Source organism: Loxodonta africana, chromosome 16, assembly GCF_030014295.1.
Source record: "Loxodonta africana isolate mLoxAfr1 chromosome 16, mLoxAfr1.hap2, whole genome shotgun sequence".
NCBI classification, from domain to species: Eukaryota; Metazoa; Chordata; class Mammalia; order Proboscidea; family Elephantidae; genus Loxodonta; species Loxodonta africana.
The window spans coordinates 41,264,824-41,288,781 of NC_087357.1; the positions used below are offsets into that span (position 1 = coordinate 41,264,824).

The 23,958-nt window shown below is 39.0% G+C and overlaps 1 protein-coding gene across 1 annotated transcript; it reads right to left on the reverse strand.

Annotated features, from left to right (window-relative positions):
- Positions 1 to 1,797: 1,797 nt before the first annotated feature.
- Positions 1,798 to 22,774, reverse strand: CEP55 (centrosomal protein 55). The gene is made up of 9 exons (XM_003409231.4): positions 22,704 to 22,774; positions 19,547 to 19,741; positions 15,292 to 15,567; positions 14,692 to 14,760; positions 8,732 to 8,882; positions 7,077 to 7,390; positions 5,390 to 5,461; positions 4,591 to 4,716; positions 1,798 to 2,960 (listed from the first exon to the last, which is right to left on the reverse strand). The coding sequence occupies exons 2-9, from the start codon at positions 19,727 to 19,729 to the stop codon at positions 2,763 to 2,765; spliced, it is 1,389 nt and encodes a 462-aa protein (XP_003409279.1). The 5' UTR covers positions 19,730 to 19,741; positions 22,704 to 22,774; the 3' UTR covers positions 1,798 to 2,762.
- Positions 22,775 to 23,958: the final 1,184 nt, after the last annotated feature.

Genomic DNA, 23,958 nt, shown 5'->3' on the forward strand with positions numbered 1-23,958 from the left:
GGAACCATGGAGACTGGATGAACCCCAAGATTATTGCCTTGGGATAATCTTTGTACCTTAAACCAAAAATATCCCATGAAGTCTTCTTTAAACGAAACAATGTTATTGCTGTCATCAAGAGCTGCTGAGTTGGTTCTGACTCATAGTGACCTTAGGCACAACAGAACTTAACACTGCCCAGTCCTGCGCCATCTTCACAATCATTGCTATGTTTGAGTCCATCGTTGCAGCCTCTGTGTCAGTTCACCACATTGAGGGTCTTCCTCTTTTCACTGACTTTCTACTTTACCAAGCATGATGTCCTTCTCCAGGGACTAATCGTCCTAATAACACGTCCAAAGTACGTAAGATGAAGTCTCGCCATCAGTAGTTTAGCTTAACCAGTAGAGAATATCTGCTTTGATCATTGGGCTCTTTTAAGATCTATTTATATGGGATCAAACTGACAATAGAAACTTGAAAAATTAGATAAGAAACTTAGGGGGCAGTGAGTTTACATTAATGGGGGAGGAACAACTCAGAAAAGGAAGGTGTGATGGTTAATGTTACGTGTCAACTTGGCGAGGCTATGATTCTCAGTGGTTTAGTAGGCACTATGTAATCACCTCCCGTTCTGTAATCTGAAGTGAGCAGCTAGTCAGGAGTTTCCTTGTTGCCGTGGCTTGTATCCATGATATAAATGGATGTTCTGGCAAAGCTCTCTTTCTCCTGATACTACATGTGTCTCGTGTTGCCTGACCTCTGGTTCTTGGGACATGAGAAGCCTTCAGCTTGTACCTGACCTGCAGATTGTGGATTCATCAGCTCCCACAATGACATGAACCAGCAACCTGCTACCTGACCTGCAGATTTTGGGTTCATCAGCCCCTACAACCATGTGAGACAGGCGAAGCCTCCAGCCTGCCACCTGACGCATGGATTTGGCACTTGCCAGCCTCTACAATTGTGTGAGCCATTTCTTTTAAATAAATCTCTCTTTATATATACGCTTCACTGGTTTTGCTCCTCTAGAGAACCCAACCTAAGACAGAGGTGAGAATGGTTGTACAGTTCAAAGAATGTAATCAGTCTCACTGAATTATACATGTAGAAATTGTTGAACTGATGTATATTCTGTGTATATTTTCAACAACAACAAAAATAAATTATACAAAAGTTGTAGGGAGAACAGCTTCCTTATGGCGTTCACTCATGATTTAATACTATGACCTTTGCCATAATATTGTAGATCAGAACAAAAGCCATCATTTCTGTATCTTTTGTCAAACTGTGGTTAAAGATATTATATGTATGGGATTATTAACAGTAAAGGCAAATTATTTTACTTCTGTAAACAGATTTGTGTATTTTCTACGGTCAAAAAACAAACTATATAATTAAGCTTTTTTTTTTTTGCCTTTGTTACAAATAAATCAGAATCATACTTATTGATCAAGAGTTATCTGTTCAACAAAGATGCCTGAAAACATCTACTCCTTTAAGTGGTTTCCAGTTCCTAAACTAAAAGACAAATCCATTGCTGTCGAGCGAATTCCGACTCATAAGCAACCCTATAGAACAAAGTAGAACTGCTCCATAGGGTTTCAAAGGAGCAGCTGAGGGATTCGAACTGCCAACCTTTTGGTTAGCTGCTGATCTCTTAACCACAGCGCCACCAGGGCTCCTTCTAGTTCCTATGTATCCTTAACTACCTTATCTTCTTACAAGGTGCATTAATCAATAAGCCCCTGACACTCCTTTTTGGGGTAGAAATCTTAGAATACCTATGTGTATATATCTATATACACACGAGACATATTAAAACTTATTAAATAATTTTATTCTTTTCTCTTTTATATTACTAACCGTAGCTGTGTCAAGCATTCCAGAAAAATTGAAAAAAAATTTAAAAATTTGTTTACACAAAGCATGTATAAAAATATCTATTCAGATAAGCAAATATCTGATCATTATATTGCCCAGCTTTAAGAGTGCCAAAAATAAATATCTGTAAACCAAATAAGAGGGCTAGATGGTTCTGTTAAAATTCATTTTAACAGTTCAGCTGACCAACATGTGCTAATGGAATTCAAATGAAAGCTATAGCCAGTTAGCATGAGAGTAATCATTGTGGGTGACTCCTTAAGCGTATAACTTAAACAGAGCCTACTTTGTGCCTGAAACATAGCCAATTTTACAGTTTCAACAGGAAGCAGCAATGAAGATCAAGAAAATTCCCACTGTTTCTAATAACTGCTCTATAACAACAAGGAAAAACAAATGGAAAAAGTATCACTTTTTTTTTTAACAATGGACATCAAAATCTGAATTCTAGGTTTACTGAGTGCTTGGATAAAAAGTAATACTAACACAGTAAGATTCTTGGTTATCTCTGATTTTTTTAAAAGCCCAACGTACATTAAATAGGCCACAGAACAAAAAATGTTTGCTTGCAGCAAGCAATAACCTGAACTATCTTTTCTCCATCAAGTACTTAACAGTGCAAAATGTTAGTAGTCTCAGGACACATTGGTGGATCACCACCATGTTTTGTCAGTTTGATTAAAGCCTGATGATGAGCCATCTCAGGGGGTATCACTGCCAAGGAAAATGCAAAGCAGCCAAAAGATAAAAACACAATGATTCATTCATGTGCCAGGATCTCAAAGGCAGATAGGCAGTTCTTTATACAAGAGGAGAAATATGTAATTCAAAATGTCCAAAAGCTAACCGGTAAGATACAGTATTGAATCTTTTGACACAAACACAGAGTAACCATTTTGCTACTTTGAACAGTATTCGACATGAGCAAGTAGATCTCGATGTTCTGTGGCTGGATACTGTATATTGCACTTGGGACATTCCACCAGACTATCGTTTAGTGCGGCAGGACTTTTTGGTGAGGTAACTTTTACCCTGTTTTCTGTGTCTCCTTGGAAGGTGACTGATGGCTCGGTGACGGGAAACTCATGAAGCTGTTTCTGAAAAACAAATTTCAAATAAACGCCGTTTGTATATAAAGCCCATTGTTTAGTAGTTTTATCTGAATGGTTACTCTATCTGCTTCAGCCCTGCACACAGATTTTCTTTTTCATCTCTGCTCACCAGTATTATGGTGGCAACAAATGAGGTGGTTCTGAATGCAAATTACCCAGGAAGTAGGGATTAGGTGTTTATATGGATAGGTTTGATTAAGATAACCTGTTGCCATAGGGTCGATTCTGACCCTATAGGACAGAGTAGAACTGCCTCATATGGTTCTCGAGGCTGTAATCTTTATGGAAGCAGACTGCCACATCTTTCTCCCAGGGTGGCTGGTGGGTTTGAACCACCAACCTTTTGATTAGCAGCTGAGCACTTAACCACTGTGCCAGGGCTCCTTTTGATTCAGATACTTACAGCCAAATGTAAAGGTAGGTCTGCGTGCAACAGTGATTGAATTTGCTAGTTTTGTAAAAGAAGTGCAATTTCAGCAAGAGAGGACTACAAAGAATTAAGAGTAACAAAGAATTTTAGCAGATCAAACAGACTATACACGAAATGACTAAGAAATTATAATACTTTGAGGCTTTCCTTTTTCATGGTTTTCTCCAAAGAACTTAGAATAGTCAGGAAAGTTTTAAAATGATATACTGTGAAGATGATGGAACACACACAAAAAAATTACAGGGAGAATTACAAATACTTTTACATACCCTTTGGCTTCCTATTCTCTGAAATCAGTCATTAGTAGAAATTATAAATTTCAATTTCAAATCTTTTAAATGGTTGAAATTAATGGCATACAAAAGAATAGAGCCAAAAGTATGTTTTCTGTCTTTTATTCATATAGAAGTTACAAATGATTTTTTTTAGCAATTGTTTTTACCCCCCTTTGGAAACTGAAGAATTAATTTGTAACATCTTACCACCTGCAAATACCCCTGAGTACTTGGATGATATATAAAATATGTAAGACCTGGTATCTGCTCCTATAAAGATTACAACCTAGAAAACCCTATGGGGCAGTTCTGCTGTGTTACGTGGGGTCGCTAGGAGTTGAAAATCAACTCGACGGCACCTGACAACAAGGGGACATACATAAACACAGACCCCAACAGGTTTGGTCCAAAAGGTTATTGGTAAGATGAAAATAACTAAGTCAAAAACAATTTCCTCATAGAAATAAATAAAAGGTGATTGTGTTTTCAGGGTAACCAAAAAAAAAAAAAAAAAGCTTAATTCATAATATGTCTAAAAATTATATTAACGTTAATGGTTCATTATACCTAAAAACAGAAGAAAATTAATTTCAGTTCAGGATTCTATGGCTGCTGTCCCTTATACTCTCTCCACTGGACCAGGCAGTGTTTAATGCCTCTAGAATGACAGCCCCTAGAATGACTACCTAGTAACATAGTCATTACTAAGAGGTAGATGATGTCTTTCTTTGTAGTGCTCTGAACTGATGGTCACAGGGCAAATGAGGTAGGGATCTTCCTCTCGAGTTGAGATATAGCTGTTCATTAAGCTGTATTTTCATAGCTTGGGAACTAATTGGATATATAAATGGAAAGATGGCAGAAAGAGACAGAAGGAAATAAGATCTAATTTTAACCATTCCAGACTCACCAAAGATTCCAACTGTGTTATTTGATTTCTTGCTTTTCGGAGCTCCTTAAGAATTACATGCAATTGGTGTTGCATGTTTTGACGGTCAAGTTTTTCATTTTCAAAGTCTAAAGTACATGCCTGCATCTGGAAAATGCCCAGGACAAGACACTTAGAGCCACGGACAGTCTAGTTTTCCTCACTGGCTGTGTGCATTTGCTGTGCCGTCACAGCGAGAAGTCATCTGGGCACAGTGAGATCGTAATAAATGAAGAAGCTTTTGGTTGAGCGCTTAGTTTATTCAAAGAGGAAAGCCAATGCTTAACGCAGAGATGAGCGACGGGCAGCTCTAAAAATTGCAGGTTAGAATATTTCCTCCCTCTACTTTTGGGGTCGGGGTGGGGGGAAGATGGCTGTTTACTGGTTTGGAATATACTGAATATCCTGCCCTCAATTCTCAGACTAAATGGTGTCTCTGAGTTCTGTTTGAAGTTATAAGGTAGCCCTGTTAGAGAAACCCTGTTAGGCTAGAGTAGGAACTGTAGAAGCCACCGGGAAAGAGTAAAATTTTCCAAAGTCAACATCTCTCTGTCAAGAAAATTGCCCTCTTACCCTTCCAAGAATCTGGTTTAGCCCAAGGACAATAACAGGGATGTATGGCTAACACAGATAGTCTCTAAATATTTTTTGTTAAAGTGTTTTAAATACATTTTTACATCTTTCAAAGTGGTTCTTCATAAAACACTATAAACATGAGGAAAAAATTCCGTTTTATAATGGGTTAAAGAAAATTTAGAAGCAACCTGCTTCTAATGAGTACCTGCTGTTCCAACAGAGCCACCCTTGTTTGTTCCTCTTGCTGCTTTAACAGAGACGTGTAAAGAAACTGGACCTGTAGGACGGAAAGAGAGCCACCGTGGTCACGTCCGACCTTATCACTTGGCCTGGCACTCACGAGAAGCTCACATCACAAGTCTCACATTTCTAACAAGGACAACACCTGCTAGTCAGGGGTGAGTCATTCCACCTGGTTATTGATTGCCATCTAGTACCAACCTGGCTGCCCCCTGGCTAAGAGTTCCCTGAGGAACTCTAGGTAAAGAGCACTAAATCCTGCAGTGGCCACACCTACCTTCCTGGAAGCTCTGACATCTACTAATATTTCTAAGGAGGACAAACAAAGCTGGTAGTGCCAGCAAAGTCCTTTTTCGTTTTGGAGCAAAATCCTCAATTGTTTCTACTTCAACCTTCCCAAACATCACTGCTTGCGTCTGCAAGAAATGTGGATGGTAAAGGCTAAGGCGGCAAATGTTATGGACTAAGTTTTTCCCTCTTTCAACTTTTGGGGGATTTTCAAAATTACTATTCTAATAGCAGCAATAACTAACATTTACCTAGCTCTTTAGTTTACAAAGCACTTCACATTCTCTCAATTGACCCTCACTAAAGTTCTATGGTGGGTGCGGCTGCGGCTGCCACCACTGCCCTCCTTGGCGCTTGTGTTGGGTAAGAGTTCGGCTGCCAGCCAAAAGTTCAGCAGTTTGAATCCACCAGCCGCTCCTTGGAAACCCTATGGGGCAGTTCTGGCTCTACCCTATAGGGTTGTTATGAGTTGGAATCGACTTGATGGCAATGGGTTTGGCTTGGTATGGGAAAGCTCTATGAGGCAAGAAATAAGAGTCAAATGACTGAAGAATCGGGTATAAAATGTCTTCTTCTCCTGAGGTGGATATGAGTAAGTGCTGTGGGGAAGCAGAGTAAAAGGAGGATCAGTTATATGACTAATTTGACAGATGAATAACCTGCATGAGAGTCAGAGAAGTTAAGTGATTTTCACTGGCCACACACATTCTGGACTAGAGACCAGGTATTGACTCCAAATAATGTTCTTTCCATTATTTTTGCTGCCAAGCAAAACTTAATGAGTTTCTGTTAAAGTAGTATTCAAGCCTAATAATCCTACCTTAGTAACTCCAACATCACAAGACATCTTGGCACAAAGCTGCGAGTGTAATGAGAATACGGAAAGTGCCGCATGAATTAACTTGAGCATATTATCCCTACGACCAGGGCACCAGCCTAGGAATCAGCCTCGATTCCTCTTTTTATCTCACATCTTTTGGTTTCTCAAACCTATCAACCTGGCTCCTTCCTCAGAGCCTTTGTGTGTGCGATTCCCTCTGCCTGGAAGGAACCTCCATAGATGTTCATTTTCTGGGCTGCTTCTTTTCTTGTCATCAGGTGTTAGACCAAATACTATCTCCTCAAAGAGGCCCCCACTGGTCCCCAATTCTCTTTGTCATTTTACACTGTTTTATTTTCATTAGTTTACTTTTTTTTTTTTAATGTATTTATTTATCTGTTTCCATTCTGAAATATAAATTCCCATGAGGGCAACAATTTGTTTTGTTCTTTGCTATATCCCAAGAGATTAAATAGTTCCTGACATACACTAGGTGCTCCCTGAAAACTCTGAATCATGAAATCATGGTTATGGTTAGGCTTACCTGAGATAAGAGCTCTTCAGATCTCTTCTTCTCTTCTTCAAGCTTTCCCCTAGCAATATCATTCTCTTCCTTAAGCTTTTGTATTTTCTCTGTTTTATTCCTGTCATCTTCCAGATGTTGTACATCTGCCTTTCTTTGTGAACTCAACAGTTGATTTAAATCTTGAACTTCTTTTTGGGTTTCTTCATATTTTCTTTGAAACTCACTAAGTTCAAAACTTAATTGAGTTATGGTTTGTCGTTCAACCTCAAGATCTTTTTTTGCATTGGCCAAGAGATGGTTGTAATATTTTTGCTTTTCTTCTTGGAGGTGACCTATGGCAGATAACATTACAGTGGGCCTCATTTTATAGGACAGATAATATTCCTGAAAAGTTAAACATCAAGCATGTTTCTATAAACAAAATCACATTATTTTCTGGGCTACAGAATGAAGAGTCAAGAGATAGGGACTATATTTGATGGAAAAAGGAACAGAAGTTTGGGAACATTATTTGAAGTTATAAGATGAGCAAACAAAGGAACTAAATAATACAACTAATCTGTGGGGAGGGAAAGTCACTAATGTCTAAAGAAGATAAATCAAGAAATATAGAAGCTTATTATTTATAGATATGAAGAGAATTACAAAAATGAAAAATAGAAATGTTAAAAAGCAGTTGCACTGGGGATAGGGCAGGGTCCTTTTATACTATCATTTAATTATTTCAACAAGTGCTTATATTACTTTCATAAAACACACACACACATACATACACAAAGAGAGAACTATGTCAAAGAAAAAACTTATACATAGCTCATAGCTAAAATCCTACTTTTATAGGTAGAAAGCTTAAAACGTCACTATAGTAGTAACTTTGTCCCCTCAGCGCAAAACGGCTTTGAACTACCTCTAGAGACATTCCCTTTATATTTTCTTTTTAGCATTAGCTTCATTTAAAATACTCAAATGCGAAGCTCCTCCAAGATTACGCTAGCCTTTCTTTAGCCTTCTCTTTATATCACTCAAGGCTTCAGTCCTATTAGGGTTGTCAGCCTTTTAACAAGTGTCTATATGCTGTTCTCTTTTCTTTTCCTAGCTTATCACCTAGAGTTGTTGAACCTACCTCCCAATCCGTAAAATAAGAATAATGACCCGTCCTGCCCCACCTTTCAGGGTGTCCTGAAACTCAACTGAGATCAATGTTAGGGAAACTGCAAAGTACATGCCAGAAAGACAGCATCTTTAATAAGAAACTTCATTTTGATTTCACAGTGAGATTCAAATGATTGAAGGATCATCTATAAAACGTTCTTCTCCTTAGGTTGATGTGAACAAGCGCTAAGGGAAGCCGAGTACAAGGTGGACTGGTGATAAGGCCAGTTCTGGGGGAACTAAAGTTTGAGAAGGACCTTGAAGAAGGAAAGAATAGGCACAGCTGGAGAAAATCTACTGTGACTTCCGAGCTGCCAGAGACTGCCCTCTAACCTCCACCTTCTATCAGAAAAAATGAGGACATAAAAAAAGACTTGCTAAAATGTTATTTCTTACTGCAGGGCTAGAAGATTTGCTCTTATTTGACTTTCTAACACGTATCTATAAAAATCTAAATTTGATGAATCACTCCTTTTGGAAGATGTCAGACCTCTCTCAAAAGAACATTTTTATACCAGTACCTTCCGATTCAGTCTTTTTCGTCTGCTGTGAGAGTGACTGAGCGGCTGTTTCTGACTGCTGTTCCAACTCGAAGATCTTTGCTAAAAGTCCTTTCACGTAGACCTCCCGCTGCTGATCATACACAAGCCACTGCTGATTTTTCTCCAGAGCCTCAATGTGAAGATGACAGAAAATCAGCAATTAAAAAAAAAAAAAAATCTTAAAATGGACAAAGGAGATCAAATAATGTAGTCTTTTTCAACACATAAACAACTCTTATGGCTCATATAATAGAATAACTAATTGTGTTGAGATAAGTTGTAAGGAACAGTACTATTCTTTAGCTGTTCTCTCTCTATACATTTAACAGCTTTTGTTGAAAGAACATTGGTATTATACAGCAGGGATTATACCCCATTCATTTATATGCCATAGGACTTGCTGTAAATCCAGGGCTCATAGTAATTGGACTTTGAAGAACCTGTACCAGTGTCAACAAAGCTTATTTTTTCAAGAATGGATATGGGTTTCAGCTTACCAATTATTGGGGGGACCTACACAAATACTTTCAACCTTAAAATGATCTATTTTAATTTCAATCTGAAAATACAATATAGTATGCTTGCCTTTACAGTATGTTTGCCTTTATAGGTCTTCCCAGACCTCTAATTATAGGATGAAGTATAGATAAAGAACTTGAAGCTACTGGTTGTATATCAGGGCATCTTCTCTCAAGTAAGAACTTCCATCCTTTAAAGATATAGACAGCTGAGCCTTGTGTCCAGAAAGATCTCTGTGTGTATATATATATATAAACCCCATTGCCATGGAGTCAATTCTGACTCATAGCGACCCTACAGGACAGAGTAGAACTGCCCCATAGAGTTTCCAAGGAGCACCTGGTGGATCCGAACTGCCGACCTTTGGTTAGCAGCCATAGTACTTAACCAGTACGCCATCCAAGCTTTGCTAGAGTCCTTCACAAGAATCCTACACACTCATGAGCAAAGCTTCTAGGTATGGGGCTTAAAGAATTTTCAGTGTGTTTTCTACAGAATTAAGATATGGATTAGGAAGACAGAGTCAGTCTCTGGAATCAAAGGCTCAGCCCAGGGCCCTCCAGCCACTTGACCAGACACTTTTCCCTCAGTATTTGTCAGACGATTATAACCCTAGTTCTCATTGTATGGCTTAAGAGTTCATTAATCAAGTGGAGATAGTGTATATCCATTCCACATCACATACTCAATAGTGTTAAGCTCTGTAGTGGCTATTTTCATTTTAAGAAGCTTCAAATAATAATTCTTTCTGCCTTTCCTATAGCCCTCCTTTCTCACAGCCATTTTTAAGAAAGTAATTTGATTTAAGGGATCTGCCTCATTGTTAAATCTTGGTGGTAGATGTATGAGTGTTCACTGCACTATTTTTTCTGCATGTTTGAGATTTTTCATGATAAAAGTTGGACAAAAATCTGTTTCCAATAAATATGAATGTTAACATCTTAACTTCCCAGTGAACCTAGTATAGCTGAGAAGACTGCTGGGACACATGGCAAATCTCAAAATAGGCTGCAGTAGTCATTCTCCTATTTGGATCCACTGCCACTTCCAATAAGGTTCTTATTCATATTCTGCATCTTTCAAAAGAAAGGACTAATGTAAACCTCAGTCTCTCACACTCACGTTTATTGATAAAAGAAACAGCCTTGTCTGACTCAAAGAGCACACAAATATCCAAATACTTACTGAATACCTATATAAATCATGGAGCCCCTGAGTGGGGCAAACAGTCAAGTGCTCGGCTGCTAACACAAAGGTTTGAGGTTCACATCCACCCAGAGGCACCTTGGAAGAACGGCCTGGTGCTCTACTCTCAAAAAATTAGCCATTGAAAACCCTGTGGAGTAAAGCTCTCCTCTGACACACATGGGGTCACCATGAGTTGGAATCGACTCTATGGCAACTGGCTTGGTTTGGCTTTTATATAAATCATGGTGTGCTAGACATTAAAGATACCTAACTTTATATAGAATTATATGTTTGTCCATATTTAAGAAATATTTTAATAGAAATAATTTAAGTCAGCATTGTACAGTCATGAAAATTTTCTTCCTTTAAAGGAATTTGTCCATACATTGGAAACCCTGATGGCGTAGTGGCTAAGTGCTACAGCTGCTAACCAAAAGGTCGGCAGTTTGAATCCGCCAGGCGCTCCTTGGCAACTCTATGGGGAGTTCTACTCTGTCCTATAGGGTCACTATGAGTCGAAATCGACTCAACGGCAGTGGCTTTGGTTTGGTTTTTTTGTCCATACGTTACTTGACAAAGTATGAGAAGCAAAAATACTTGTTGGTTTAAGATTTGAGAGGCAATATTCCATAAGGCCACATGATGGCGATGTTACTTCAATAAAGTAATGAACATTTCTTGACCATCCCTCTTCTTCCATTCTCACTGACTATGCATCTGCTCTTTTGCCTCTCTAACATTACCAATAAATGAATGTTAGCTATCAATAAATGTTGATACCATTAGTTTTGAATCTTCAGCATCATCATTAGTTATCTCTTCCAGCTTTGTGTCATTTACACATTTGTTAGGTGTATAGTTAATGTCTTTGTCCAAGTTATCAATAAAAACATAGAACAAGAGCAAGCAAAGTGAAGCCCTGTGGAAAACTACTAGAGCTCTCCCTCCCAGTCTGACAGGGATCCACTAAATATTCCTTGGGTAAAAACTCCAGTGTAGATTAAAATGGTAATCTATACCAAAGGAATAAACGACGTGGTTTAATTGACAAAACTGGAATACGGACAGTAGATTAAAGCATTGTGTCAATGTTAAATTTACGCAAGTTACTGTCTATACTATGGTCATGAAAGAGAATAACCTGATTTTTAGGAAATACACATTGTAGTGCAAAGGAGTAAAGAGTCATGGATATATGCAATTTACTCTGAAATGGTTCAGAAAAAAAAAGTGTGGGTGTGTGTGTATGTGTGTGTCCACATGCACATGTGTGTGAGTATGAGAGAAAGTGTAAAAGAGAATGACTAAGTAAAATGAAAAGGCAGCATGGGACAAAAATGTTAGCAACAACCTAGCTCAAGGATACACAGGTGTTCTCTATACTATTCTTACAGCTAGCTGTCCTGTACATCTGAATTTTTTTCCAAATAAAATGTTTTTTTAAAAAATATATTATTTATCTTCCTTAAGTTCTATGTTTTAAAAATCAAGATTTTAAATTAAGAGCAAGGAAACACTATTAAAATTGCTTTTTAGCTATTTGGTTTGATTTAATTTGGAAACTCCTGCCATTTGACCATGTTTACAGCATTCACTGTGTGTAGTTATTTCAAAGTGTCAGCCAGACAATAACCGGCAGCTGAGGAATAACACAGCTAAGCCTCAAGAAAGGCAAGCAGGTTTTCAGGCTTATTTTGGTATAACAAATGCCGATTCTTAAAATAGGTGGGCATACTTCTCCAGGAAGTTTTGTGGGAGCTTGGAGGGGGCTTGTGGACCAGAACTGCTGAGCTCTCACAAGTCAAATAATGTGACAGTGATAAAAAACTGTGGGCTATGTAACATTTTTTAGGCTATGACAATTTTCCTTATAGTCTAAAAAAATCTGTGGAGATTGCAAAGAGAAAACTGGAGCTAAGCTGCCTCCTGCTCCTCAAATGAATTAATGGCTCTCAAAGAACCGCCTGAGGACCAGCAGCTTCAGCATCACCAGGGAGCTTATGGGAAACACAGAATCTTGAGTCCTACCCCAGATCTACTAAAGCAAGATTTGCATTTTAAGAAGATTCCCTAAATTCACACAGTAGAGTTTGAGATGCACTGCTCAGTCTAGACTACCATTAGAGGGTGAGCTGGGTTAAAAATTACTCCATTTATCTAAAAATCCTTTCTAAGGTAAACAGAGCAGAGTACTACAATGTGATCCGTAAATAAACTGGGAAGATAAAACAGAACAAGGGAAAGATTGGGCAGAAATGTGTAATACTTCAAAGTTAATTTCATAAAAAGAATTGTCATTATGTGAAAATAACTCTAGCTGATATTTGAAGAACTTAGCACTTAGAAGCCTAAAAATTACATAAAAGTTTAAGACAACATCATATATTTTCAAGTACTTTGCTAGAAGAGACACTAGTAAAATTCAGAGAACATTCACATGATTCCATTCAGTCATTCTTTAAATGTTCTGGACCCTGGGGGAATAGCAGTGAACAAAACAGGCAAGAACCTTCCCTTGTGAAACTCATATTCTAATAGAAAAGTCATACAATAAACAAGATAACTAAGTAAAACCTACCATAATGTTAACAGTAATATGTACTAAGGAGAAAAATAAAGCAAGAAAAGGGAATAGAAATTGTCTGAGAGTTGTAATTTTAGACAATGTGGCTAAGTAAGTTTCCCCAGCTCCACAAGAAAGTGACGTTTGAGTAAAGACAGAAAAAGGTGAGGGACTGAGTCATGAAGGTATCTGGGAGAAGAGCGCGCAGGCAGACGAAACAGAAAGAGAAAAGATGGTGTATTCAAAGACTAGCTAAGAAAGCCAGCATGGCTGACGTGGAGCGAGAATAAGGGGAAAAAAGGAGGTGTGGCAGGTAAATTATTCATAGATATGTGCATCTAATGGTTGCTGTTGTTAGCTGCCACCGAGTTGGCGCCAACTCATGGTGACCGCATCCATGTATAACAGAATAAAACATTGCCCAGTCCTGTGCCATCTTCATGACTGCTGGTATGTTCAAGTCCATCATTATGGCTACTGTGCATTTTCAGTGCCTTCAAACCTTGGGGTCTCATCTTCCAGGATTATATCGGACAATATTCTACTGTGATCCATAGGGTTTTCATTGGCTAATTTTCAGAAGTAGATTGCCAGGCCTTTCTTCCTAGTCTGTCTTAGTCTGGAAGCTCTGCTGAAACCTGTCCACCATGGATAACCCTGCTGGTATTTGAAATACTGGTGGCATAGCTTCCAGCATTACAGTGACAGACAGTATGACAAATCTAATGGGTAGGTGCTGATAGATATGGAATGATAACATTTTAGAGCTTTTATACTGGCAGTGTAATATATGAAGTTTTTTTGACAGTTTTTTTTTTAATTACGTTTCTTCTTTATTTTAGTTACCTCTAGATAAATCACTTCGATAAGATTAGTGTAGTACCCCCCTGCCCGTCCTGTACAGATGCTCAAAAGATTTAAATTCTCCTTTTGAAGACCAAACAGACCTTGAGCTACAACTGTTAGAGATAATAAAACAGGAATCTTAAGAGCTTACTTAGCTCAGGGTAGACATGCAGTAATATTTCTGGAATCAAAATGCCTACCTACTGGCCGAATAATTAAATCAAGAACTTCATATATTCAATATTGAAATGTGAAAAAATGCACTGTGAATAGTAGTCCTGTGTCCTCAATATATTCAATTCCCAATGGAACCCACTAATCTATTTATTTAGGATATAACAGCTTTACCATCTATCTAAAATAACACATTTCAAATCCTACAGAAAAAAACTGAGTGTACAAATATGTTTGTTTTCCAAACTATGAAAGAAAACCCTAGTTCCAAGACAAGGATTTCAAATTAAAGAGTATATGTTAACACAGACAAAAAAAAAAAGAGAGAAGAAAGCTTGAAAAAACTATTCATTATAATAACAAAATAGTTGAGGAAATTAGATGTACGTGTAGAAGGGCTGTTGTTGAGGTATTTGGCAGCAATGGATAATTTTAAGGCTTTCTTGCCCAAAGAGGCCATGGTCCTTCTGAATGCCTGGGAAGACGAATGCACTAGCCTAAAGGGATGATCATAAACCACTCAGTTCTCCTGTCTCATCAGCAGGTTTTTTTCAAGTCACAGTACCAATGCTGCCAATTTCCATGAAACTTAAGAATAAATGAGTTAGTCCTTTTAATCCATAACTTATCAAAGGGAAAATGAACTTACATCTTTCAGCTGCATTTCCATTTCATGAATATTACTCATTGACGAGTTGAAGCAACTTGCAGACACAGTCTGTAAATAAATCAGTATTAGTTAACACCACAGATTTAACAATAGATATTTTCTCGTTATACTTAGGTCCATGGTATTATAGTATACTTCACCAAAAAAAACCATTGCCGACAAATCGATTCCAATTCGTAGCAACCCCATAGGACAGGGTAGAACTGCCCCATAGTTTCCAAGGAGCACCTGGTGGATTTGAACTGCCAACCTTTTGGTTAGCACTTAACCACTACGCCACCAGGGTTTTCAGTGTACTTCATGGAAGCATCTAAAATCCGATGTAGTATATGCTGGTGAACCACCATGGGTAGCACAGGACCACAGTCAGAATTAAGATCTCCTAGAAACTTCCTAAGATTAGAAAACCTGAGATTTCAGATCCTCTGGACCCCAGACCACTGGAGTAGCCCTTTGTGCATATGAATAGCCCACTGATTTTCACGAAAAGAAGACAAAACAAACACTGGGCTGTTTAAATTAAATCTGAAAAATATTAAACTGTCACACAAAGTTTGAAGAAAGGTAACTTATTTATACCTGTGATAAACGAAGTGTACTGGCTTTGCTTTCAAGTTCAGCAAGTCTTGCAGTTGTAGCAGATAACTGTTTTTTCAATACATCTGTCTCTTCAGATAAAGATTTCAACAGTTGTTCCCTCCTTTCACCCTCCTTTGTTTTCTGTTCTAGCTGCTCAAGCAATGTGGTCGAACTATATCTTGCCTTCAGCTGGTCTCTGAGTCGCTGTATTTCTTTGTCCTTCTCTGTAAGGTGATATGTATTCTTCTCCCTCTCAGCTTCTAGGAGTCGAATTTTCTAGATACAAACTAAGAAGAATCTTAGAGCAGAGCCAGGTCAGACATCAAGCTAAACAATATTTTTCAACAAGTATTTATGAAGGTTTATTACATATCAAGCCAGCACTATACCAGATGCCAGGCAGTAGGGCTGGTGTCACTCAGTGTAGTAATGCATGGTGTCACCCCCCCATGCTCATTACAATATTATAGCTAAAATGGCAGAAAATTTGACGAAATCAGTGATTGTAAAAACACTGACAGCAATGAAAACAACAGCACGTGCTTGTAGTGCATGCAGACAAAACTACATGATTCAAAGCGTCAGTGTAAATGGATAATAATGACAGCTCTCACCAAAGTGCATTAGAAGGTCAAAAAGTAAATTAGCATAGAGTTTTAGCATTGTAGGTATACTGATACATGTAAGCTGGACTTACAAAGAAGTTTTTTTTTTGTTGTTATAACTAACTATGGGGAGAGTTTTATTAAAAAAATAATAAATTTCTGTTAAAACACTACACAAAAATTTTATAGACAGTCATTTTGGTGTCACCTCCTCTGACAGTGTCACCAGTGTGGTCCGCATCCCCCCCACCCCCACCTCCCTAGTAATGCCACAGATACTAGGGCCAAAAAGAAGATGAAGCCAAGATCTCACAGACTGGTAAACTGATGAATTAAAACAATATGTAAGTGCTGTAGTTAACATATAAAATGAATAGGACACAGGCACAGAGAAAGGAGAAACCAACTCTGTGTGGGATAGTGAGAGAAAGCTAAAGAAAAGCCAGCTGTCACATGAATGTCTGATAATCATCCCTCCATCCCAGTGGATCTAATAAAGTTATACACACACAAGTGATACATGCTCATTAATGAACTTGAATCAGCAGCACTTTCAAACTATAGAATGTTGCAGCTGGATAAAGACGCATTTGCTAACTGCTTACTGCTGACAAATGATTTGGTCCAGAAGGTAATCGTCAAAGAAGTTTTCGACATTTACCAAGATATATAAGACAAAGAAGGCACGCCTGTTAAACTGCTACTGTTATAAGGGACATAGAGCCAATAGACATATGATAGAAACAATGATCAGAATGACATTTCAGGCTAACAGCGTAAAAACGACATAAAGGTGAAAGCTTGCACTTTGAATAGGGAAAAAAAAACAGTTGTTCAAGTATAAAATGGGAAAATTTAGGTGAACGGTTGCCTGTGTGGAAATTAGGGGATTTTTGTTGGCTACACGTTTACACGCTTAAGTCAGTAGTATGACACGGTGACTAAAAAAGCCAATATGATTTTAGACTTCGATAGAGTACAGTGTCCAGGTAAGTGGAAGTAACAGTACCATTTCAATCTGTGTTTGCCAAAACACATTTGGGGCACTGTGTTCAATTTCATGTGTGTAATTCAGGGGATATGAACAAACCACAAAGTGTTCAGGAGAATGACCAGGATGATTTCTGGAAGTCAAAAAAGCTGAAGAGTATGGAATTGGTCTGCAGAAAAGCAAAAGGAAGCAGTATTTCCTCAAAAAATCTGAAAAATTGTCAATTAGGAGAAGAAATGGACTTATTCTGGGTAACTCCAATTGGCACAATTAGAGCAAATGGGTAGAAGTTACAGGAAGTTTAATTTCAACTGATTATAAAGGAACAAAGTTTTAACAACCAGTGCTCATCAAAAGTGGAACGAACTCAGAGGGACATCTAGGTCAGCTGGCAAACATAGTTCTTAAAGACAACGTTCTACATCCGCCTTTGGTGAGTAACATCTGGGGTCTTAAAAGCTTGCGAGCGGCTATCTAAGATACAACTACTGGTCTCTTCTACTCCAACGCAAAGCAGAGTGAAAGCAACTAAAGACTCAGGGAGCACTTAGTCCAAAGGGCTAACGGACCACATGAACCACAGCCTACATCACCCTGAGGCCAGAAGAGCTAGATGGGGCCAGGATACATTACTGACAGCTCTGATTGAGATTACAACAGAGGGTCCTGGACAAAGCAGGAGAAAAATGCAGAACAAAAGATCAAATTCACAAAAAAGACCAGATTAACTGGTCTGACAGAGACTGGAGGGACCCCTGAGACCATGGCCCCTCAGACACCCTTCTAACTCAGAATTGAAGCCACTCCCACAGTTCACCTTTCAGCCAAAGGTTAGGCAGGCCTATAAAACGAACAATAACACACATGAGGAACGTGCTTTTCAGATCAATCAAGTATACGAGATCAAAAGGGCAACACCTGTCCAAAAGCAAAAACGGAAGGCAGGAAAGGACAGAAAAACTAGAGAATGGAACCAGGGAGCCCAGGGTGGAAAGGGAAAGGGGGAGAGTGCTGACACAATGTGGGATTGCAACCAATGTCATGAAAACAATTTGTATATAAATTTTTGAATGAGAAACTAATTTGCTCTGTAAACTTTCACCTAAAGCACAATTAAAAAAATAAAAGCGGAATGAACCAGAAGGATATCTTTCAAGGAAGCTATAAGAGTCCTTCACCAGATTGCAAGATAACTTCTGTGCCTAAGATATTTCTTGGTGGCTGAATAAGTATTTACCTTAATTGGTGTTAAAAAAAAATAATAAATCATTCAGTTTAATGATGTGCCTAAAAAACAGAATTTAAAGAAACCAGATAATACTCTTTAATACAGGTCATTTATTTTCAAAATATGAACAAGAAAAGTACTTGGCAAAATAAATTAAAATGAAATTTATGGTTAATTTTTAAAATCTCTCTAGTTCTAATAAGTTCCTAATTTCCTGACTATGCCATAAAAAAAAAAAAAATTATGCCATAACGAACTGTAAATTAGGGAATCTTAAATATAGTTTGGAAACCCTGGTGGCGTAGTGGTTAAAGAGCTACGGCTGCTAACCAAAGGGTCGGCAGTTCAAATCTACGAGGTGCTCCTTGGAAACCCTATGGGACAGTCCTACTCTGTCCTATAGGGTCACTATGAGTCAGAATCGACTCGATGGCAACAGGTAAATGCAGTTTAACAGAATGCAAAACGCCGACATATGTAATAATTTTACCTCGAAAACAAAGATTACTAGGAAAACAGCCAATATATATATTAAAAATGGGTTTTCAACCACTCATACTGAAATCTGAATGTTATCTGACACACTGAAATGAATAGATTTAACTTTTTATATTTAGAGAACAACAAAAACAGACTATATAATTATTGGAAAAATGCTTTCTCACGTCCTACAGTAAAAAAAAAAAAAAAAAAAGATGTAAGAATGACAGCATCCTTAAAATATGTATCTATGAATAATACAGTAATCCAAAATGGCATGGGAATAAAACATTTCTAAGTTATGCTGCCAACTAAACAACAGTGAAAGTAGTAAACCGATACGTTTTTCAATAGTAAATATAGCATAACGGAGATGATCAAGAATATTCACATAATTAATTACCAAAAAGCTATATAGGAGGGATGATAGATTAGGTTATTATTCTGACCTAAATAACTTAAAAAACAGATCCTAGTGCTTGCGCTGAAAAGGAGCCTCGGTGGCACAAATGGTTAAATGCCCAGCTGCTAACTGAAAGGTTAGTGGTTTGAACCCACCCAGAGGCTCTGAGGGAGCAAGACCTGGCAACCTGCTTCTATAAAGATTACAGCCAAGAAAACCCTACTCTGTCAGCTGGGGTTAATATGAGTTGTGACTGGCACCCAACAACAATGCTGCCTTGAAGGTGTAGAACTATCCATCAAGATGCCTTTAACTACTTCTGAAACAAACTTAGTACCTGCTGACCTCAAAACACATACTCAAATATATTGAAAAAGAGGAGTTAATAATGACTAGAAAATATCTAAGAAAAGCTGCAAGATCAAAGTAGGCAAGATCAGGTTTCTAAAACTAAAGAACTGGGTGAGACAGAGATAATGGCAAGAAAAATAAAGTAGCATCAGGAAGCTATAAAAAATTGTTTTCTAAAAAAGCTTGCTACCGTTTACCTCTACAAGTCTTTGTCTGTCCTTGTCAGTCAGCTTTCCTTTTCCACTTGTCATTTCATCCACCGATGTTTTTAAGGCTGCAATTTCTCCCTTAAATTTCTCTAATGCAGATTCTGATTTGGGGTTACTAGGCTTTGTTCCCCATTTACTTTTAAGTAAATCTTTGGGACTTCTGGAAGACATCTCTGAAATTGCCTGTAAAAATAAAAGTACAATTATATTTTATAAGTCTGAGCTTAAAAGTTCAAATCTCAGGTTTGAAACTGGCCAAGTAACCTATCTGCTCTAACCAGAAGTGATATATCCAAATCAGTGGGGATGACGGAGAGGGACAGAGGAAGGTTTCTGGTTGCTGGCAACAATTTTTTTTTTTTTTAATCTCAGTGGTAGATACATGGAGAATATTCACTTTTTAACCATATGTCAACCTGTACACTGATGTGTTGTGAGGTGTTCTGTATCTGCATCATACTTCAATAGAAATTTTCCTTAAAAAAAAAAATGGAGAGGCGACTAAGGACTAAGCCATTAAATGGAACTTGAAAGAAGTTCACAGTCAAGGACACGTTTTTAAACAGGAATAAAAAGTTGGCGTAAATAATACACACAAGGCATTGAAATGTCATTTCTCAACATAATGGTATGTTCTGTGTTTTAAGAAACGATGCCTAAAAATGCCTAGATCTATCTTAAGACAGCATAGTGGGCAAAAAGGTGAGGAGATTCCAAGATGAAACATTTATAAGAGGCATAATATTCAAATAATTCAGGAATGAGAGGAATAAAAATAAGGAGCCAACTTAAGGAGAACCTTGTTGTTGTTAGGTGCCATCGTGTCAGTTTCAACGACTCAGAGCAACCCTATATACAACAGAATGAAACACTGCCCCGTCCTGTGCCATCTTCAAAATTGTTGCTATGCTTGAGCCCATTGTTGAAGCCACTGTGTCAATCCATCTCGTTGAGGGTCTTCCTCTTTTTCATTGACCCTCTACCAAGCATGACGTCCTTCTCCAGGGACTGGATCCACTTGATAACATGTCAAAAATACGTAATACAAAGTCTTGCCATCCTCACTTCCAAGGGGTATTCTGGCTGTTATCTCCTCCAAGACAGATTTGTTTGTTCTTCTGGCAGCCCATGGTATGTTCAGTATTCTTCACCAGGACTGTAATTCAAAGGCATCAATTCTTCTTTGGTCTTCCTTATTCATTGTCCAGCTTTCACATGCACATGAGGCGGCTGAAAATACCATGACTTGGGTCTGGCCCACCTAGGTCCTCAAAGTGACATCATTGCTTTTTAACAGTTTAAAGAAGTGCTTTGTAGCAGATTTGACCAATGCAATAGATGTTTGTTTAGAGGCAAATGTGTAATATAAAATCTAGCAGGCAAATATAGAATGAAATATATTGTGCATATAATAAAAGTAAGGTAAGGAAGTTAAAAAATATTTTTCCATGGATCTGTAGATAAAATAATGGTGCAATTAAGAAATCCAGAGGAGTATGAGACCACACATGCATTCAAAAAATATTGGAGAGCCAACTATTTACCGGGCACCATAATGAGAGCTCCGAGCCCTGGTGGTACAGTGGTTAAGAGCTCAGGCTGCTAAACAAAAGGTTGGCAGTTTGAATCTACCAACTGCTCCTAGGGAACTCTATGGGGCAGTTCAACTCTGTCCTATAGGATCACTATGAGTCAGAATTGACTGGACAGCAACAGGTTTTTTTTCTTTTTGGTATAATGAGTGCTGAATATAAACTGGTTAAAAAAAAAAAAAAAAGGACATTTCCTGATATCACGAAACTTTTAATCTAGTAAAGGAGATAGGCATAACAAGGAAATAAACAGGTTCTCAAATTGTAATAAATGCTATACAGGAAATGAACAGAGTGTGGTGATAAATGATATAGGTACAAAATTGGGAAGACCTACTTAATAGGATGATGGGGAAAGCCTCTCTGAGGAAGTGACTTTTAAAGTCATTTTGTATGAAATCAGAAAGCCTGAAAATATTAGAACTGGGCAAACTGAGTTGAACAGACCCTCTCTCAAAAGGTTTCTCCTATATTTTTGCTGATTCTACGGTAAAAGAAGACTAAGGCAGCTAGTAAATCAATTCAGACAAATGCAAGATTATGCTGTCTTTCTTTCCTGTATGCCTCTGTAGATATCACAGTATTGACTTGGCATTCTGGGTTGATAAGATAGATATTTTTTAAGCAAGTCATCCAGACACAAACCGGTGGAACTATAGATCAGTAGCCTGGAAGGAAACCCCAGACATTTGCTTCCTGACCTTTGAATGGAAACTCAAAACAGTGAATGACTATTGTCTCTAGTTTCTAGCCTAACTCTATCAGATCTCCCAGCCCCCCACCATCTAGCCCTATCAACCTCCTTTCTCTGTATTTTCTATTCCAGTGAGGCCTATATCCATGAGCTCACACTATTCAAACCTTTCCTGGCTCAGTCACATACCTGCTTCAGGAAGCCTCCTCTGTAAACTCATAGTAACCGTTATGGTCCATACAACACAATCTGGTACTCCATTATATTCCCCTTTTTATTGTTCAACAATTGTTTCAGGGGCTGCCTCTGGGATTTTTTTTTGTCACCCACAAGACCTAACAGCAGGTGCTCAGAGAATATTTGTTGACTGGCTGAACTGACCATGCTGGAGAGGAAGTGACCAAATATTTCAACCCATCAAACTGCACATGGCATCTACTACAAGCCAGACAGTCTACAGCGGGAGGCAAATCTTACAAAATCCTCACAAAAGATCTCACTTAAGGAGGCAGAAAGGAAAAGAAAAGCTGCAAAAAGAGGGATGATAAAGTCCCCTTCGCGTTTCAGCACCTGCTTTCTCACCTGTAAAATGATGTTTGTAGGATAAACATGAAAGCACTTGCTAATTAACAAAAAGCTGTCCAAATCACTTGGCCATCTGTACGGGGATGACAATACCCACCAGAGCAGAAGGGAAGAGAAACGACGGCCGTGAGAAGCTCAGCACGGCGTCAGGAACGAAGCAGGCGCTCGGGAAAGGGAACAGAGAGCACCGCGGGCAGAGACAGAGCCGAAGCGGGCGAGATCTGCCCACCGACCCACCTCCCTCGCAGTCCCGCCCGACCCCGAGGCTGCGCACCTGAGGCCACCAGGCCGCACCTGAGGCGAAGCGCGGCGCTCGCTCTTGCCGGCTACACCCTCCAGCGCCGAGGCCGCTTCCGGGAGTTTGAATCCCGCGGCTGCGGGGCGGGGCACGTCACTGCCGGCGGGGGCGGGCAGGTGCGGCAGGGTCGGGCTCTCCGATTGGCTGTCGCCTATAGGGGGCGGGGCCTGGAACTTGAGTCCGGGCGGGGATTGGCACCCCGGCGAGGCCAAGTCCGCGGCGTGAATGACTCAGTCTGACGAGTCCGCCCCTCGGCTCTGGGGCTTTCTGTTGGTTGTTAGGAAGGTTCAGATTTTTCAAGCTCGGTGTTTCGTTGTGAGGGGCTAATTTTGTGTGTATCCGCTTTGGGAATGGAAAAAATTACTAGTCTCAATATGCTAAACCCGGTGACGCTGAACAGGAACTAATTCGTTCCGTGTTCCTGAGCGTAAATCACACCTTTGAGTTCCAGTTTCTTCTGTAGAAAATGAGGCGCCTTCCAGCCCTGAAAGGAGCCCTGGTGGCACTCTGGTTAAGCGCTAAGCTGCTGACTGAGAAGTTGGCGGTTTGAACCCATCATAGGCTCTGTGGGAGAAAAGATCTGGCCATCTGCTCCAGTAATAAGGATTACGGACTAGGAAACCCTGTGGTGGAGTTTTACTTTGTCTTACAGAGTTGCTATGAATCGGAATGGACTCGACAGCAAGGGGTTTGGTTTTTTAGGTAGAGGGTTGCTATAAATCCGAACGGACTCCACAACACCAGGCTTAGATAGGATACAGCAGCAAAACGCAGTAGGGAGGCAGTACTGCACGACTGTTTAAACTCTGGATAAGAACTGCCTTGAGTTTAACTCCTGACTGTCTCTTACAAGCTGTGAGATCTTGGATAAATTATTTAACCTCTCTGATTCTCGGTTTCCTCATCTGTAAAGTGATGCAAATAACATCTATCTCATAGAGTTTTTTTTTTCATAGAGTAGTTATGTGGTTAAGTGAAAGTATCCATTTAAGTGAGCGCTTGGCACTTAGTATATGCTCCATTGATTTCAGCAATTATTATACTAAAGGTAACAAACTCTTATGCTACTCAATAGAACGGTTGAGAAATTCATGCGTTGTTGTTGGCGGCTGCTGTTTCATCAGTTGGACTCATGGCAATCTGGACTCAGGGCAGTGATTCCATATGCAAGGGAAGGAATTGCTGCCGGGTCAGGGGCCTTCTCCATAATATGTTGTGGATTAAACTATTG

Excerpts from the sequence above, each read along its gene's own strand:
- CEP55 (XM_003409231.4), bottom strand. The coding sequence starts at position 19,729 with ATGTCTTCCAGAAGTCCCAAAGATTTACTTAAAAGTAAATGGGGAACA. Across the intron at positions 4,717-5,389 it reads TGGCTCTGTTGGAACAGCAG|ATGCAGGCATGTACTTTAGA; the intron begins GTACTCATTAGA and ends GGCATTTTCCAG. Across the intron at positions 2,961-4,590 it reads TAACACAGTTGGAATCTTTG|AAACAGCTTCATGAGTTTCC; the intron begins GTGAGTCTGGAA and ends TTTGTTTTTCAG.